Genomic DNA, 19,365 nt, shown 5'->3' on the forward strand with positions numbered 1-19,365 from the left:
AATAAATAAATGGTTATACAAATGCCAATTCCTTTCAGGATAAATTAAATTTAGAGAAAGAGAATTTCCATGATCTTAATGCAAGTATCGTTTTGCTCTATAAAGTATCTCACATACCATACCATGACGTATTTAGTTTTTTTCTGTGAGTTTTTTTTTTTTGTTGTTGGTGTGGGAGGGGAGGGGGGAGAGAGAGAGAGCTTGGCGTATTTCGCGATCGCTCCACAGCCAACTGCAATACATGACAAAATGACGAGTTCATGGGGGTTTTTTTCGCTCTCCACAGCTGTTCGCGTGGTCGACGGTCCCGAGCACATCCGTAGTTCAATGTGCGCGCTACTCTCGCCCCTCCAGTTGTTACGGCTGCTGACATGACTGGGAGCCCGCGAGCTATAGAGAAAGAGACCGAGGCGCGCTTCGTCATCTTTTCTTAACCGTGAACTATTATAACATGAACGATGATGTTTCCCGTGGAGATTTCGCCGATGTGCTCTACCAGCCACAGCCGGTTCCTGTTGACCAAAGGTGAGCCCTGTTTCTCGGCCTTTAAACATCTCCTACCCTCTCCCCCATATCGAATGCATTTCTTCCGCCCGACTCGGCCATGCATCTGTCGAGTTTCGCAGCAATTTAGTCGTGGTTCAGTCGACAAAGCGTCACTGAAGAAGCGGTGATTTATCATTCGACGACGCTATGGTAACTTTCTTATTTCTTAAAAATTTATTATTGCGTTAGCATTTGAGAAGTGAGTGGAAGCGGAAATAGCGATCACCGTCTGCCAGTAGTCAGTGGCAGGTGGCCCACTTGCCCACCGGGCTACGAACGTACATAGTATACCACCTATACGGACTTAGTATACTACCTGGGATATAACAAACGGGAACTGCAGTTCGCAATTGGTAGCGAGGTGCTGGAAGAAGTAAGGGAATACGTCTACTTAGGGCGGGTAGGGACCGCTGATCCGGATCATGAGAGGGAAATAACTAGAAGAATAAGAATGGGGTGGAGAGCATATGGCAGGGTCTCTCAGATCATGAATGGCAGTTTACAAATATCCCTGAAGAGAAAAGTGTACAACTGCTGTATCTTACCGGTACTCACCTATGGGGCAGAAACGTGGAGGCTAACAAAGAGGGTTCAGCTTAAGTTAAGGACAACAGAGCAAGCTATGGAAAGAAAAATTATTGGTGCAACCTTAAGAGACCGGAAGCGAGCGGAGTGGTTGAGAGAACAAACGCTGGTTAATGACATCCTGGTCGAAATCAACAGGAAGAAATGGGCTTGGGCAGGGCATGTAATGCGAAGGCGAGATAACTGCTGGTCCTTAAGGATAACGGAGTGGGTTCCAAGAGACAGCAAGCGTAGCAGAGGGCGGCATAAAGTTAGGTGGGCGGATGAGATTAAGAAGTTTCTGGGGATATGGTGGCTGCAGCTGGCGAAAGAGAGGGTTAATTGAATAGACATGGGAGAGGCCTTTGCCTTGCAGTGGGCGTAGTAAGGCTGATGGTGGTGATGATGTGATCATCATCATCATCAGCATAATCTTTGTTATACTTCATTCAGGAGAAAAGTTTCCCGCGTTTATTGCCAATCAGTTCCGTTCTGGTGCGCCCTGTCAACTAACATTTCCATAACTCACTTCGCCACCAAACTGTCACCTGCACGTTGCTAAAGCTGCGTCGGACATGGACCAATTTTTCACTGCAATATTCTAGTTATATGCATCTCCTCTCGGAATCGACTCCAGTATCTTAGAGGAGGCTCGGTTTTACATGCCGTAATGAACCAATTTCCGTTTCTTGATTCATGCTAGGACATCAATAACTCTAGCGTGTTATCTAGGCAAGGTTACTCTTTTCGTGTGTACTAATTTGCAGCCAAAGCTGTAATAGCTTTGTACAAGCCATTCAGCAGAATCAATTTCATGTGTACACCGGCAACCGTGTAACGCGTTAGGCGGACACTACCGCCACGTACCTCAAAGCGCGAATGGGGTGTCCACTGACCCAAGAAGCCAATTAATCGTTTTTGCTTTCTTCAAAACCAACGGAGGGCTCATACTGCCTCGGTGGCTGAGTGGTTAGGGAGCTCGGCTACTGAGCCGAAGTTCCCGGGTTCGAACCAGATCGACCATAGCGCCCGCATTTCGATGGAGGAGAGACGCAAAGGCGACCTTGTGCTGTGCGATGTCAGTGCACGTTAAAGATCCCCACATGGTGGAAATTATTCCGGAGCCCTCCACTGCGGCACCTTTTTCTCTCTTCTTTTACCCCCACCTTCCTCCCCCCCCCCCCCCCCCTTACGGCGCGGTTCGGGTGTCCACAGATATGCGAGACAATTACGGCGTCGTTTCCTTTCGCCAAAATCTGATCTTCCAATTTACGCTGTCAATAAGGCAACACTGGGAACTAGACAATTTGGTTCGTGCAAGCGGGCCCTGGAGTCCTGGAAGTGACCCGGGAACGCGATCGAACCGAAGACGGCAAGAGGAAAAAAAGACGGAGTATGGACGTGTGCGTATAGACATCACAACGGGCCTATGAGACGTCCAGCACGGCAGTCTTTTGTGAAAAGTCGAAATGGGCCTGCCACACCCCACCTCTCGACCGCTAATGCAAATCAACTTTCACTGTTAATACGCTAAGCGGATAGGCTTAGTTCTCATAACGTTTTCCGCTGCACAGCCCGTGGCTCTGTTCTCAAACAAAATTAAATTTTGTTTTCCCATATGTGTATAACTTCTCTGAAATTCTGACTAAAAGTTTGGTATCCTGTTGTCTCTTTTATGCAGTGAGTGCGTCGTTTCTGTAAGAGCAAGGCCCCGTCCCGTCGACTTTTGGATCAACGTTGGCCGGACCTGCAGCGTCAGCCTCGGGAATTTTGGCTTGGTAAGTGCCACGCTGTTGGTTATTATTGACAGTCGTGTGCCAGTTTGTTTATCCCTTGTGAGCCTCTAGCTCACTTCACAGAAATTGTTACGAAATGCTAGAAATGGCTACTATTTCGAGCGCCGGGAGACAGAGATTTAAAACTTTTACAGCTGCAGCTGTATATGGCCCATTCGGCGAAATCATGGCGTTGGCTGAAAGTCGGGTCATTTTTTTACGTCAGAAGGTTTGCCATTGAGGCGGTCTTATTCTAAAAGTTCAGTGTTGGCAGCGACGTCTCCCGTGCGGCAGACATGCAGAAACTGGTGGGCCTGCAATGTAACGTAGAGCTAGTGTTCCCCAGCCGGTGAATCGGTGTGGTGAATGGCATGTTGGTTTTGGTGTGGTTTTGTTTCATGTGGTTTAACGTCCCAAAGTGACTCAGGCAATTGGGACGCCGTAGTGAAGGGCTCCGGAAATTTCGACCACATGGGGTTCTTTAACGTTCACTGACATTGCACAGTACACGGGCCTCTAGAATTTCGCTGCATCGAAATTCGACCGCCGCGGCCGATATCGATACCGCGTCGTTCAGCATGTCGGTTTTGGGAGAGAAGAAAAAATCTGTCCGTAGCTAGTGGCACAGTACCCCTTCCACTCCCAATAACGTGGTGGAGTACGAGCGGTGACCCTAGCGTCGCCTGTGAATGTATTCCGCGTAGAAGTGAGTTTCCATACAGTCCCTGCGCTGTCTTTCGGGCCTGGCAGCTAGCCGTAGATTAGGCAGACTGCTTACGCTACCCGTAGGCGAGTGCATGCCTGGGCTCACTCACTGGAATAACGTGCATCCTGAAAACTAGAAAATGAGGATGCAGCAGGCGGAGGTGCTAAATGCGCGACGCCTTACTGGTGCCGCATTGCGCTTCAAGTCTGCGCAGTTGAAAACCTCTAGTTACTTTCGATAAGTCCGTGAGGATCATCAGCAGTTTGTGGGCATTTATTGGCCAAAATGGGATGTATACCGTAATCGATAGCTGTGGCTACGGTGAGCTGCTTAAAATTCTGGCCGATGCAGACTTGCATCTCGGTGCCGAGCAGTACCCGGAAACCGTCGACGTCGGCTACGACAGTGTTCCTTTTTCTGTGCCCTAGCAGGGAGTACGTGTCCGTACATAAAAAACACTCGGGCGCTTCTCGTCAGCCGTAGCCCTCTGTATCCAACGTGCACAGAGCTATCGCCGGGGTTGGTGTCAACCGGGATGCATATTTCGCGGAACCCCACAAAACTACGCATAATTGCTAGACATCAGCATCTGGCACCACTTCAGTTCTAGCTGTTTTTCTCCTTACCGCAATGATAAGATTTTGGTTGATTTTGTCTTTACATATCATACGATTCCCTTTGAGGGACTTGTGAGCACTTTCATATCTACGTATACTTCGCTTAACATCCAGCACACGACGCTCTGGAAGCTTCTCGAGTCCGTGTGAAAAAGAATATAAAAAGAACCACCACTCCTATCACTTGAGCCGTCGGTGAGAAGCGAGAAAAAAGGATGGGAAGACATGCAGTATAATGCTAGACATTGCAGGTCAAGCCATATATACCCTGTCGCTACCAAGGATGCATGCTTTGCCAGAGTAGACAAGTGGTTCTGTTACTGCTGCGTCGTTTTGAGTCGACTTTTGAGTTCTCCACTTCACGCTACCAGCGAAATATTTTCATAGCATGAACATAACCAACGCTAATTATTCTTCTAGCTTTGGCAGCTTGGCACGCTGGCTGTCCTAATTGGCTGTCATAACTATCATAATTCAAACACGGACATCCACACACTATCGAAACAACACCTTAAGTGTTTGTTCACTCACAATTTAGGGAGGTAACGTCAATGTTTTGAAATCTTGTTTTATTATTGCAGCCTTTTGTGCACGTATTTTTAATGGTGGCTGCACTACACTGTCTGTGGTAAAACTGTGGTCTGTGCTTCTATGCCTGCAAATGTAGCAGGAAATGTTTTTAGTCCTGTATAGCCATATATCAATTTCGCCGTTAGATGTTCTTCAGTGTGCAAAATATTGGTGATTAAGTATTAGTATTCGTCTTATTGAATCCATGTCTATCAGTTACATTGAACCGGTATTATTACTTTTACTAATATGCAGCATTTTTGTTTGGAATTATTATGTATATTATGTATTTTGTGTTTACTATATATTTTGTGTTTACAGTTTCTATGTATACTGGATGCTCTTATCTTCGTACAATTTTAATCGCAGCTTTGTATTATTTCTGCTGTTATCCGTTGCCACGAGAGAACAAGGGGTAAGAACCGTTGTCAAGCTGCTCGAGAAGCAGCTTTTTGTTCTTATCCTTGCATTTATTTCTGTATTGAAAGAAATGCTAAATAAATTGATTTGATTTGATTTGAAATTGATTTGAAAAGTGATTTAAGGTACACGGTTTTGCTGCATGGAGAGTGTAATGTTAATATCATCCTTTGCTGGATGGGACAAATGAAAATAAAAATGGCGCCGGCCCGTCGTTGAGCCAGCATGAAAATCAATGAGGCACGATCAATATCCATTGCACATGTAACATACTTTGCCTAATGTCAGAACAACTTGCTTACAGGAAACCGCTCACGTGCAGTTGGGCACATGCCAGTTAGGCTTTAAAGCTCACGCTCTTTCATGCTATAGGGCCTCATCATGACGATGACCGCTGTTGCCTTGCTTGACCTGGGAGAGATCTACAGCACCAACTTACCAGCAGTCTCGCAACTGATCACGAGTCGTTGCGTCGGAATCCTCGTTGGTTCTCTCGTCGGTAAGCAGTCTGGGGTACGCTCCCCTAAGCCTCGTTTATGATACGCCGTTTAGCTTGGCAGGGGTTGTGATGCGTATAGCACGCGGTCTGTTTGTGACTGCTAAAGCAATATATGGCTATTTCGCGTCTGTAGAGAGTGCCCGCAAAACACATCCGCAAATTTTGTCCGCACGATTATGTCGTTCTCTTAGGATAAATGTGCGAAAGTGTGATTGTGACATATAGTGTGTGATAGAATGTTGCCGGGGGAAACATTTGGTTGATGAAGTGTAATTAGTTAATTAATCAAAGGCAAAAGACGAGAGAAAATACACTTAGATGACAATATAGCCATGGACGTCGCTATAGTATGTGGACGTTTTGCTTTCGCATTGCTCCAGTGTTGGTCGCTGCAGTGATCTCAAAGTATTTTTTCTCAAAAGGCTTGCACTATAGATCAAGCTGCCTAGTTGTCGACCACGAACTCAGACCCACGTTCTCTGTGCGCATCCTCTGTGCGCTACTCTTCCCCAGGCGGAAAGCTGTACGACACATACAACACTCAGGTCATATCCATCGTGGTCATTGCGCTGTCCTGCTTCACAACGATCATGATCCCCCTTTGCCGATTCTTGCCACTGGTACACATTGTGATTTTCTTCGAGGGATTCAGCTGGGGTGTCTTGAATACAGGTTAGTGTGACGTCCCTGTTCCACTATGACGCCTATGTCATTGTGCTTTTAGCTAGGGCCGTGGAGGAAGGCAAGAACTCAGAAGAGGCGGTTGCGTCACATTTTTTGAAGCCGGCTCCCCCCCCCCCCCCCCCCCCTGCTGCCTCTTCTCCCCTACTTGGCCGCCACCTCGGCGCACTTGCGCATGCGCAGCAGACAGTGTAGCAGACGACACCGCTGCGCCCCGCGTTACCATTGGCTGCGCCGCCGGCCAAAGAGTCCCAGCAGCCCTTGCGAAAGCGCATGACTTCCGGCACACTTTTTGGCGTGCAGCCATGGCTAGGGCAGAGCTAATTCGATTTGTTGGACCAAAACACTGCAGACTACACTACGCGACTCTCAACAACCCTCAGTTGGTTTCACTGGACTAGGACACTCCGTATGTTTTAAAAAAACTTTCATTGCCTTTAGCTGGGACACCTGACAGAAAAAGGAAAATTGGCGGAAAGCCAGTAGTGTAGATTACCGAACAAACGCGAGTTAATTGTATCCTAACTGAAATTAAGGTGCAGGGAGGGCTACTCCATACATTTTTTTCTTAGTGAAAATTTTATTTGATGGCATTCACTGCCAACGTTGGTGTTTCCTTCGGAAGCGAAAGACAATGCTGCGAGCATGGGATTTAAAAATTTATTATTTTTAATGGAATACCATGGGTGACGTGAGACCAGTTCACGCCACTTGAATAAACCGGATGGAGCGAGGCTAGTTCAGATGTAAAACGTCCTGGAAAGCACCCTCGCTGTAAAAAAATAAAGAATCTTGACTTCACTGCGGTTTAGTTGCGAAAACGGCCGGCGGAAGCAATACCTGCAATTCCTTCTCTGACCTTTCCTGGCATATAAAAGGTGTGTTCCCAGTGAAGCTAGCTTCCTTGTAATAACCTTTTTACTTGCCAAATGTTCCAATTTTGTTTAAGCTTCCTTCAGAAATCACCTTTCTTGAAATATTTGTTTTCACGGACTGCACGATGATTGTGGAAAACAACTCAACGGTAAAATTTATTACCTACTTATGCAAAGACAATGAATTAATGCTGTTAAACGGACATTTCTTTTACTTTTTTCACAGCTGAGTAGCTGGGGCGCGCTTTCGCAGGAAGGAAAAAGGTGTTGAAATCAACATGGCAGGCGTGCACTATCGACATCTTTGCCGCATCTTCAACGCCATCTAATTTCCTCAGTTGAGACATATAAGCTCTCAAAACATCTTGACTCTAAGCGGACTATTCCAATCTACGCAGTGCATTGAAGTTAAGATCCGACTGCAGCGATCAGACGTGCAGCTGTTCTGCCTATACGTACTAAACTGCTGCTTGAAAGGGATGCACATTATATTGTTTTGTTTTTTTTTTTGTTTTTAGTGCAGGGCTTATATGAGACTAGGTTTCATAGAGCATTCCAAGTTTCAGGAACTAATTTAGATTGGTTTTGTATTTCTTTTTGATTGCAGGCGCGAACGTCTGGATCATGAAGATGTGGCCCCAAAACGCGAGCCCGGCACTGCAAAGCTTTCACTTGGCCTTCGGTGTAGGCTGTCTAGTAGCTCCTCTCATAGCGAGGCCGTTCCTCTCGACGTTGGAAAGCGACAACGGAAATTCAACGACTGAAGTGACCAACATCGCCTTCAATGATACGAACTACTCAGAGATCGAACCTCAAAAACCTCTCAACGCAACCCTCGTCGGAGGCACTTCAAGCGAGAGCACAGTTTATTACGCGTACGGAATAGCTAGTGCCTGCCAATTAATTCCAGTAACCTCCATGACCATTCTCTACTTCATCGACAAAGCAAGCTTTAAGACACGTAGGTCAAAAACTGTGAACAGTATTGAGACGAGAAAGGAGGAATCCGCGTCGTACGTACTATTTGCCCGGATAGCGATAGCGATGTTGTGCGTTTACATGTTCCTCTACGCCGGCATTCACTGCACAATGTCCCAGATGTTGACGGCATTGGCTGTTAAATGCGATTTGCACTTCTCCAAGCCTTTGGCATCTCAACTTCTGGCCGTGTTCTTCCTCTGTTTCACTGCCAGTCGTCTGACCGCTGCTCTTGTCACGGTCAAGGTGTCCGCTTTCTCCGTGCTGGTCGCGTCGCACGTCGTCTTGGTCACAGCAGCTACTGTGCTTTTGGCATGGGGTTCCAGCAGTGCTATAGCTCTATGGGCCGCCAGTTCTCTGTCGGGTATCGCTCAGGGCCCTCTAAACGCAGCAGTCACGGCCTGGGTAGCGAAGCACGTCAACATCAGTAACAAAATGATGTCCATAGTAATGGTCACAGGGGGACTTGGGTCTTTGTCGCTTCCACTTCTTGTGGGCCAGTTCTTAGACAGCACTCCTAGCGTTTTCTTCTACGTGAGCTTCGCAGCCGTCGTTGTGTCGACGGCACTTTTCCTAGGCATGTACTTCTACCTCAGAAAAAGGTCGACAATTTCTGAAAGCAAACAGCCTGCCCTGAACGATGATGGATGTGGCGAAATGCATTCTCTAAAAAGTGGCGCTGTGTGAGAGATGTTTAGTCTAAAACCAGAGTGCGTAGTGAATGGGTTGCAAGACTGAAAATAACTAATGAATCGTTTCTTCTCATTTTCATCAGGAAATTGTTTCACCAAGTGCTAGTTCTGTTTAATGTCCCGCAGAGAACAGAAGGAGGGTCAGATAGAAGAGAAGAACAGAAGAGCAGAAGAACAGAACAGCAGAAGAACAGAACGACAGAACAGAAGCCGGGTGCAGAAGAACAGAAGACGGTTTCAGAAAAACAAAAGGTCGACAGATAGAAGCTTCTCTTCTGTTGCTACAATGTTGATGGAATTGAACCAATCAAAATGTGTAAAACAAATGTTTTTGTGCGGCAGCACTTAAGCCCGCACTCAGTGATTTCGCCGGTCATAGTCTGTAGCCTGCTTAACCTTGAAGCAACCTTTGTGGGCCGCCTAGATCAAATGACCTTCTGGCGCCATAACAACCTGCTCGCCGGACTGTGAGCAAACTGCGTACCGGGGCAGGTGGCAGTTCAGTTAATGATTGGTCGCGATAGACAACTCGGGAAGAGTAACCTGGGTCTCACAATCCTTCGCCGATGGCAGCACCTGATATCGCAGGTCAATGGCGCATCACTTAACCGCTGCACCACTGCGCCAGGAGTAGTATGAGGGCTCCCGGTGATGTATGAATTCAAAGCAGAGAATCGCCACTTACGCATATAACGGCATTAACTCATTGACGCTACCGCGTCGGAGCTCAAGTGCCCCCCCCCCCCCCCCTCCAGTTTCAGTGTGCCAGCATTGAGGCTCCCTCCCCCCCTCAATGATTTCGCCGATCTTTGTATGAAGCTTGCTTGAACTTGTAAACCGTGCCACGAACGTAAACTGATCTGAAAACCGTAGTGCTAGCGCCCCTAATTCGTTTTTAGCCTAACTATGCTAAATCGTCCATCTTTGTTATGAAAACATTAACTTCACTTAAAAGAAGTATTCACCTTATACTTCGCATTGTACTTGAACTAAACAAGAACGGCGAACGCCTATCGCTCCCCTCTTTATTTCCCCCTCTATGTCTTCTCCTTGTCCTTTTATTCCCGCTAAGCGCAGATCAGGCACTTCAGGCTTCGATAGCAGATGCCGCGGCTAGCAACATCATTTCCTTCTCTTTTTTTTATGTCGTTATGAATCAAACCGCTAACATCAATCATTTTCATCACCAAACATTTCTACCTCCAGTTGCTGTCCAGTCCACACCTTTGAAGTTCTTCAGCCGACGTCGTGGCTCAGTGGTTTAAAGCAACACAAATTTTTGCCCGCTTTCTTAATTCATCTTGTTTTTGTTCCTAAGACATGTTGCAATGTTGAACGAACGTTAAAGGCAAGAATTCGAGAAAATGTTAAACGACTAATTAAGCATGCGTTGCGTTTCCGTTCCACGCATTGCGCGCGGTGGAGGCGGCGACATCCCAAGGGATTCCCGCCGACCTCCTTTAAGCCAGCGCAACCGGTCCTTGGACTGGTCCCCAGTTTTTGGGCGTAATAAAAGAGTTCACCACCACCACCACCGTTCCACGCACTAGTTTTGCTCAGTATAAATTTCATGTTCCTTCTATATTGAGTGAAAGGACGTTTTGTTGATAAAGTCCACTTGCAGCGGGCGTGCCACCGACGGACTCCGCAACCAAACGCGCTGCGTACGTATGGTGCAGAAACCAGCTGGCATGGGCAACGAGTCCTTCTCGATGATGTTGCTAAGGATGGCCAGAGATTCCTCGGCGTTCAGCATTCCCCACACGTTAGGACCACGAACAAATTCGGTCGCCGTGAGCACGAGAAACCGAAGCTTGACCAAGAAAGGACGCACAACGGAACGGAGGTCAGCTGGCCCTCCACCAGCCTTTCCCCGCTCGAGACACTGCCTGCGGCCCCAAGCGTGGACGGCTTGCAGCACTGACACCTCCGGCACATTTTGCACGTTGTCGAGAATGTAGTTCACGGTGGAGTGCAGGCAGGATTCAAAATTCTTCGACGCGAGAACGAAAGAAGCCATTGCTGCAGAGGACGGCCTTGGCGGGCCCGTCCACGCCGTTTTCGCCCATCGTCAGGACGTAGTCCAGAAACGGACACACGTCATCGGGCTCCATATAGCGCTTGACGTACGCGACGCACCTGGCGGCCAATTCAGGTACGAGGTATTTGACTGACGCACTGCGGGTACAGATCGCCTGGTGCACACTTTCCACCTGAAGTTGCCCACTGTAGAAGTACCTGCGTAGCAGAGCAAGTCAGAATAATAAGGCACGTTGTAGTCTTTGCAAACGCGCAAGTGTAACGAAATCGCCCACTTTATTCTTATTTGAATGAGAAGCGGGGGAAGGGCTTCTTGGAGTACAATGGGATCGAAAACAAAGGCGTATAGTGGGATACAACTTTAAAAACACAGCAGTTGCTAACACTGGGCGGCGGTCCGCTGCGTATTGTATTACTCCGCTGGCCAATCGAACCTGTAAACAAAATCAGCTTTTTAATGCTTCACTATATCAGACAATACATGTATCAGAATTCTAGAGCTTATCATTTTTTTTCTGATAAGCTGCTTGTTTAGGTAACAAGAAACGTTTAAGCAGCGGACTATGTTTTCTTCGTGGAGGAATTCTGTGCGCGGAGGCTGAATGTGGGCGGAGCTTCACTGCAGACTTAAGTTCTATCCGACTATAGCTCTAGCTGTAGGCAGTATGGTTTCTGTGTGGCAGGGTGCCGTATTCAGCACGCTATTTAGCGTCCTTCAAAGCAGGCCGTTCACCCAAACGTCGTTAACTTGATGAATTTTTTTTTTGTTATATGGGGTTTTATGGCGCATAAGCAACTATGGCTATCATGCGCCAAACACAAGGTTAGATGGTGTTATGTCAAGTGTACGGAGGTTACATTATAATAGATTTAAAACATTGGCTTTCTTTAGAAACTTTAACTTGATGAATTGTCATTGCCAAGGAAAAAGACATTTCCAATCGGTAACCCTTTAACCAAACTCTGAATGCGACATTTGCTGGTTGGAACCTGCATGGATTAAGACACGGCAAAACTCGAGGGCTGTTAATGCCATTGTAACGGAGAACGTCATCATGTGACCTCGGAGGTTTTGAAAGGACCTGCGGACGATCACAGGAGGGCAGTTAGAGTAACGAAGCGGGCAGCTAGCCTCAGACTCATAAAACTAGTTCGGGAATGTGCATTAGTACAGTGTACGAGCCCTATGCCAACTAGGCTGGAAGAACTTCGGGTTCAGAGCCTTACTTAAACTTTCGGTTGCGAGCAAAACGTACAGAACTGAGTCCTGATACTGTTCGCTTTCTCGGTTTTTTGCTGTTTGGTTTCTTTGCTTACTTCTCAGATTTATGTGTTAGTTATAGTGTGTAAACTTATCGCATTTCCCTCTTTACCTGCATGCTAACTCGACGGTCCCAATGCAGATGTTGTTTGAATAGACGGCAATGGAATGAAGCTGATATCACGGTCTACACGTAATACCAAATTAGAGGCCGTCAAGTACTTTTGAGCGGAATTCATAATTGAAACGTGAGATAAAGGGGGTTCTACCGTAGAAGCCCTTGAAGGCCGTCCGGATGCAGGTCCGTAATAGTCACGCGATCTTCTCTGGCGAAGTCCCCAAAAAACATGGCCCTGAAGACATCGTTCTGCAGGGCCAGGATCATGCGATGGGCTTTGAAAGATGCATGCTGTTCGGGAGAGTGCTCCCAGTGCACGACAATTTCCACGTCGGCTAGCTCCTGTGTGCCGAGGAATCTCGAGAGCGAGAACTGCGAAAGAATAAATCAGATCAGTAGGATGCTGCAAATAATTAATTTTGGTGCTTAACAAACGAAATATAGGGGAGGGCTCCGAATTAACTTAGACTAGACTACTTGTGGTTCCTACGTGCTCTGACTCTGCCCAACGCACAGACGCCTTGTGCATTTCGCTTCCATCCAAAAATTCACGGGGGCACTTTGTTGACCTGAAGTGCGGTGAGGCAAAAGCCTTTAGCGCAGTGTTGCTGCTTGTGTCACTGATGTGTGGTTAAGATGCTAATTAAGTACACAATTGTTTGTGAATATTAAATGCTGGAGACACTGGAGGGAGTTTGGGAGGGATCCGTCTGATTCGACGCCTTTCTGCTAACACTCTCCAGCTTCCTAGACAAGCAGAACTACATATGCGTTGGCCGGAAGTAGCGTAGCCATTAGCACGCTCGGCTGCGGAATAGAAGGATGGTGGTTCGAATCCCATCGTGCAAAAAGATTAGAAAAAGCGTGACACCTCTGCTGACAAGCTTCTGTCCACAACGATGAGGCATTAAAGGTTTTCACCTTAAAATACGGCCGCCCCGGAAAGGATCGAACCCGCCTCCAAGATGGATTGATAAAAGCTGGGTGGCGACGTTGATAAGAACACAAAAAGGAACACAACAAGCTGTGCTTGCAGCAATATGTATTTCTTATCGAGGGATGCCGTTTAAAGCAGCACCGCTTCCGGAGTCACTGCACCCCAAGCATCAATACAACAGGAACGATGTAGCAAGTGGCGTCAAAATGCCAACAAAACACGGAACCCTGTTTAAAGAAACGGGCTGTTTAAAGCAGCCCGTTTCTGACGTGCTCATAGCACTGGGTGCGACACAATTTTTGTAGAGCCAGGGTAGGGCTGCCTACGCCAGCCTTGGTCACTGAATGGCTCATGGGGATCGTACACTGCAGTCACACATACCATAAGGGGGAAAATGAATGAACGAAAAATAAGTGTCGCGGACCGTGCCGCTAAGTATAACAGGCTTACAATGTAGGGACAGAGTTTGTTGTGGCTGTCATAAAATATTAAAAAATAGGCACTCATCAGCACCGCATCTCACAAAAGGCTGAAAACAATATTAGATGTAAATGAACATGTCTAAGGGAGGACAATTATATTTTTGTACACTTGTAGGTGAAAATATAAATGAAGACAAGGAGCTACGCGAGCTGAACAACAATTCCGGCTAGCGTTTCCGGGAAGACTCCCCTTATCTGTTCTTGTAAAAGATAGGTAGATTAGGATGTAGGGAAGGGAATAGGGTTATTGGGAACTGGTTATAGGAACTAAAATAGGAGTTCGGATTTGGAAATTTATGGTGATATACTGGTTTATTGGGGTTTAACATCATAAAGTGACTCAGGCTATGAGGGACGCCGTAGTGGAGGGCTCCGGAAATTTCGACCACCTGGGGTTCTTTAACGTGCACTGACATCGCACAGAACACGGGCCTCTAGAATCTCGCCTTCATCGAAATTCGGCCACCGCGGCCGGGATCGGGAAATAGAGGAGAGGTAGAGGTAGTAGAGGTACCAGCGAAACCTCCTTAAACACGAAGGTGTATCCGCGATTTTGCTGGTATATGCATAGTGCTTACCTCAGGCACTGTCTCCGTCTGAGTAGAGACAATGACGCGGGAAGAGCTGGCGCAGTGCCAGCAGTTGGTGCATTTGCAGCAACTGTAGCACTGCACTGAAATTGAAAAAGAACAAAGGAGTGTGACATGAGCACGCTTCACGTGTGCTGAGCGAACGTGTTGAAATTAAGCAAGCATGCAAGTTCAGCGCAGTCCGATAGATGCCCTTGCAAGGCTTACGCCCATTCATGAAAAAACGAACAGATGGAATAAATATACTTGAGTAAAACGTTTCTGGGCAAGTTGGTAACATTCTTGATTCATACCGGCAGCGAATAAGCACAAACACAAAGAAACGGAACAACGTTCGTCCGCGTTTTTGCATGTTCATTTTCTGTTTGTTCGTGCTTCTTCGCTGCCGGTATGAATCAAGATGGAATAAGTACATCGACAACAATAGCAAATAGATAAAACAAATACATTCCAACTAGGGCACCCTCACATCTGCAAAAAAGTGCTGTGAAATCCTGAGGAGCCCTGTAATGAGCGCACCCGCTATATCGGGCTGCTGACCCGCCGTTGGACTTGGCCATGATGGCTAGTAGGTGGCAACATCAGGCAGAATCGACCTACTACGCGTAACCAGAACGGTACAGGAGAACGAACTGGCATTAATGCACGCCATACCTCCAAATACCACAAACACAACTGATCCGTTTTAAGATCGCGTGGAAACCGCGCTGTACTTGAACAAACAATACACACTTTGAGGACGACAGACGACAGGATAACAGACGACAGAACGACAGGCGCTTCGTCTGTCGTCCTCAAAGTGTGTATTGTTTGTTCAAGTACAGCGCGGTTTCCGCACATGATGAACCACAACTAACCCCTGTAATTGCTCTCATCATTTTAGGAACCATTCGCGTTGCGAGAAGCCTCAGCATGAAAAAAAAGCATACGCACTTTCAACCTTAATTGAGCATTCCTTAATTAAGAATGCACTTTTTCCAATTGCGCCTCAGTTTCGCAGTTTTCCCCTACACATTATTAAAGACATGGAGTTCCGGTAAGAAGTTGTGCTAAAAGACAAAGCGCTAAGTGCGTTGTAGTACGAATACGTTCGCATCCGAAGCGCACTCATGAAACCAAAGCAAGCCGAAATAGAGGGGCAGGGAAAGCCGCTTACTCACTCGTAGTATCCTGTCGCAAAGGGTGGCCTTTCCACCGATGTCGCACACAAAGGTACCCGTTCTCAGTCTGCGCAACTAACGTCAAAGACTGGGCCACGAAAGCGTCTATCTGCCTTTCCGGATTTTTTTCTTCCTCTTCTCAGGTGAACACACTACGGCTGTACACGTTCGCAGCAAAAAGAAATGTGCATACATGCCGAAACACTATACGCACTTCGGCTTATCGTAAGCAAAGAGCGCGATAAAACAGACAAATTTTGTTCGAAATGAATAAAGCAGGGTAGATAACCGGCTGTAAGGTAATATATAACTTACTTGCACTCATGCCTAAAGAAAAAATGCTGCCTAGGCTTTCTTTCTTTAAAAAAAAGCAGCAGATGAGCTGCCGGCTTTCGAAATAGCTTACAGTTTATGCCAACGACACCACCATCCTCAGGAATGCTTTCCAGAAAACGTTAAGATTGGGGTGGTAATCTCTGATTAGGAACTGGTGATTCACTCAGTTTTCAAGAAATCGCCATGTTTTCAATCAGTTCTGTGCAGATGTTCAAGGAAAGAGCAGAGAATCGCAATGCTAACGCATCAAAACAGCTGCAATCTCAATTACTCTTACTTCCTAATGTTAAGCGCAGTCTACTAACCGCGATCATGCTTCCCGCTATGCACTTTTTTTTCGCGTGCAGTCAACAGAATGAGAAAATTCACCGTCGCAGTGCGCACTGGTATACTGTGTCATGCAAGTGACGTGGAAGCTAGTGGAATCTTTTCACATCCTCAAAAACCAGAGTCATATGTGAGCAATCCGTCTATCGGCCTGTCTGGAAAAGCAGAGCAGAATGGTGTGCCTGTTGGTATGGCATGTCAAAGATGAAAAACCAGCCAAAAAAAGACGAACACATGTGGAGAGAACAGCACAGGACAAAGGCTGGACTAACAACTGAATACTGCATTGCATGCAGATCGCCGGGTAATCACCACGCATGAGCCAAGGCAAGATAGACACTCAAACATGGTAATTCATATAATCAAATTCTTTTGTCGTCAGCGAAATCGATGGTGAACTGAGGCAAGCATCACCATGTTTAGCAATTTGAAAGACCTCAAAGATTTCACGAGACTTACGTGTTTTTCCATAGCCCGGAATGGTGACATATGCGAAAAGTGGGGAACATTTGCCGGGTAATCTTGCTTTGCATTGCAGCAGGTGTCACTGCAAATGTTCCCCACGTTTCGTAGATGTCACCATTCTGGGCTATGGAAAAACACGTAAGTCTCGTGAAATTTTAGAGGTCTTTCAAACTGCTAAACATGGTGATGCTTGCGTCAGTTCACCATATCGATTGCGCTGACGACAAAAATATTTGATTATATGAATGACCATGTTTGAGTGTCTATCTTGCCTTGGTGCATGCGTAGAGATTACCCGGCGGTCTGTACTCAATAAAGTATTCAGTTGTTAGTCCAGCCTTTGCCCTGTGTTGTTCTCTCAATGTGTGTTCGTCTTTTCTTTGGCTGGTTCTTCTTCTTTGTCTGGAAAAGAGATATGTTTCTTCGGAAAATCGGACGGGATTTTCTTCTTAATGTTCCGCTCAAAATGCTGCCAGGTGGCGTGCGATAGTGCCGGCTTATTCTTGTTTTTTGGAAATGTGTAGCTTTTGAATAAAAAACTTTGCGATTTTGCGCTGTGTCCTGTGGTTTTCTTGTGTCCACGTCTCGAAGTTAGCGCCTGTATTTTTCGAGATGGGCGTACACAAATAAGCTCAACTATCAGCCCTGGTAATCCGTCTTCAATGGATCCTTCGTGCCGACTTCCAAAAGTCTCTTCTAGCGGTCCCCGATTCTCGTACTGAATCTTAAACATTCCAGGTATAACCGAAATTCACTTCCGTACATGAATACAGCCTAACGACAAGCCTTTACCCCCCCCCCTCCCCCTGTCTTTTCAAATCCTCGACCTTCGTACGCACTGTCATGCAATGGAATCGTGCCTTTCTCCACACACTGGTGTTGAGCTTCAAGAGCGTGCGTTCTTTTTTCTTGGACAGACATGTTCCACTTTTTGGAGCGAAAGCTCTACTCCTCGCGTACGAAGCTGAAGGTCATGTGGCTATGAAATCTGACCTTCAAACCAGGAGGAGCGGAGGCGCGGTTCTGGCGTCATGCGAAGTGTCTCGCCACACCTCGCCACATTTGCGCGCGTTGAGCCGATGGAGCTCGCTCGCCTCGCAACTATCGAATCACGTGACTCGCTGCGCCGCGCCACAGCTGCGTATGCGAAGCCGAAGGCAGCCTCGAAACTGCCGGAAGTCACGTGACGCACCGTTTGCTACATAGGAGCGTGTGGCGTGTGCTGATGAGCAACGTGCCGGAACTAGTGCTTCGACAATGTATCGTCGCGGTCAATGGAGAGGCATCAGATTGGATAAACTATGATTAACAGATCGTTCGCTCGTCTTACTAGCGCTGAGCCGGGTAGCACCACAGATAATTTTTCCTTTCGTATCGCCATTTCCATGCAGAGCTATCCATGCGCAAACAGTGGGATTGTCTGCTTATTCGTATATTTGCCCCGTAAAAGAAGTTATTCCGCAGAAAATTGGCTGTCGGCACGTGCACTTTTAGTTTTCAAGAAAAAAAATTAGAGGCTTATCAAGGTTAAGCCCAGTGGATGCGAAGCATGTCCTTAGCGTTTGGAGGCATCTTTACCGCATACACGCCCGGCGCAAAGACGCTGGCGCGGTTGCGGGCACAGAGACTGACGCGACGGCGGGCGCGCGCCGCCTCATCCCTGGCGTGACGTCACATATCCCGCGATGCAGCGATGGTTGCGCCGCCGCCGGGCGACGTCCGACGGCGCGATATGAGGCCCCATCTGCAGCCGGTGTGACGTCATCACGTGACGTCACATCATGTGATCTCACTTCAAGGTCAATCGTGGCCACCGCCGGGAGGCGACCGACGGCGCGATATGAGGCCCCATCTGCAGCCGGTGTGACGTCATCACGTGACGTCATGTCACGTGACCTACTTGAAGGTCACTTGAAGGTCAATGGTGGCCACCGCCGGGCGTCGCGCGAAGGCCCGAAACCTACGTTAATATGCTTCGCATAAAAGACAGTTCTATATCACGCACCTTTCGATGCCTTTCACTGCGTTCATGTGTTTTTTTCTTTCCATTTAAGGTAGCGTTTATTTTCTGTATTCAACTAACATTGCTTCTATGTTTTCATTGTTATTTTCCCACCCTCTTTAGCCTTTGGGCTGCAGTATTTTTGAAATAAATAGATAATTTAATACTATAATATCAATACATAAAAAGGTAACATAAATAGGTAACAAGCAAATGGACGGAGACAGCAAAATTTGTTTTCAACGCCAATTTCAGGTTTAACATCCCGTTTCCGCGATTCCTCACCCAACATTCCAAGGACAGGCTATGCTTAACCCAGCATGTTAAGGTTATGCTTCTTTCCTCATTAGTATGCATTCGGGCCGGAAATGGCACATTTCTGTCTAATGAGTACGTGACAGAACCTGAAGTTTCAGTCAATCGTCTCAGTAACACTGACATACGCGTTTAAAAACCAATAGTGTCGCGCATATTCAACTTGCGATGAGAATCGACAGTTTCTAGAAATCATAATGAATGGCTTTATTAGTGATAAATTCGTTCACAGCACGCCTTTTTAAGTGCAGAAGTGATCGATTGCGTAGAGCGATGGCTGGGCAGCTGGCAACAGCGTGGGAAGGTATGTATTCGTTTATTGATGATGTCCAGGAGAAACCGAAACGCCCTCGCCCTATTGGCAGCACAGCCGGTGGCACACAGGTGGTAGCCGTAGCAGGCACTACGC

At 47.0% G+C, this 19,365-nt stretch overlaps 1 protein-coding gene and 1 pseudogene across 1 annotated transcript; one reads left to right on the forward strand and one right to left on the reverse strand.

The window, feature by feature from the left end:
• Positions 1–451: 451 nt before the first annotated feature.
• On the forward strand, positions 452–8,918 carry LOC149349030 (sodium-dependent glucose transporter 1A-like). Its single transcript, XM_089541887.1, has 5 exons — positions 452–525; positions 2,792–2,888; positions 5,571–5,697; positions 6,211–6,369; positions 7,861–8,918. The coding sequence occupies exons 1-5, from the start codon at positions 452–454 to the stop codon at positions 8,916–8,918; spliced, it is 1,515 nt and encodes a 504-aa protein (XP_089398013.1).
• Positions 8,919–9,343: 425 nt separating this feature from the next.
• LOC149349031 (BTB/POZ domain-containing protein 6-B-like) lies at positions 9,344–15,836 on the reverse strand (annotated as a pseudogene).
• Between the last annotated feature and the right edge of the window lie 3,529 nt (positions 15,837–19,365).

The sequence above is a fragment of the Amblyomma mixtum genome, chromosome 4, assembly GCF_055824585.1.
Source record: "Amblyomma mixtum isolate Tamu chromosome 4, ASM5582458v1, whole genome shotgun sequence".
Lineage (NCBI taxonomy): Eukaryota > Metazoa > Arthropoda > Arachnida > Ixodida > Ixodidae > Amblyomma > Amblyomma mixtum.

What these genes read in the sequence shown, in the direction of transcription:
- LOC149349030 (XM_089541887.1), top strand. Translation starts at nt 452, where the DNA reads ATGAACGATGATGTTTCCCGTGGAGATTTCGCCGATGTGCTCTACCAG. An exon ending in CCGGTTCCTGTTGACCAAAG is followed by an intron (nt 526 to 2,791) that starts GTGAGCCCTGTT and finishes TCTTTTATGCAG; the next exon opens with TGAGTGCGTCGTTTCTGTAA. An exon ending in CTGGGGTGTCTTGAATACAG is followed by an intron (nt 6,370 to 7,860) that starts GTTAGTGTGACG and finishes TTTTGATTGCAG; the next exon opens with GCGCGAACGTCTGGATCATG.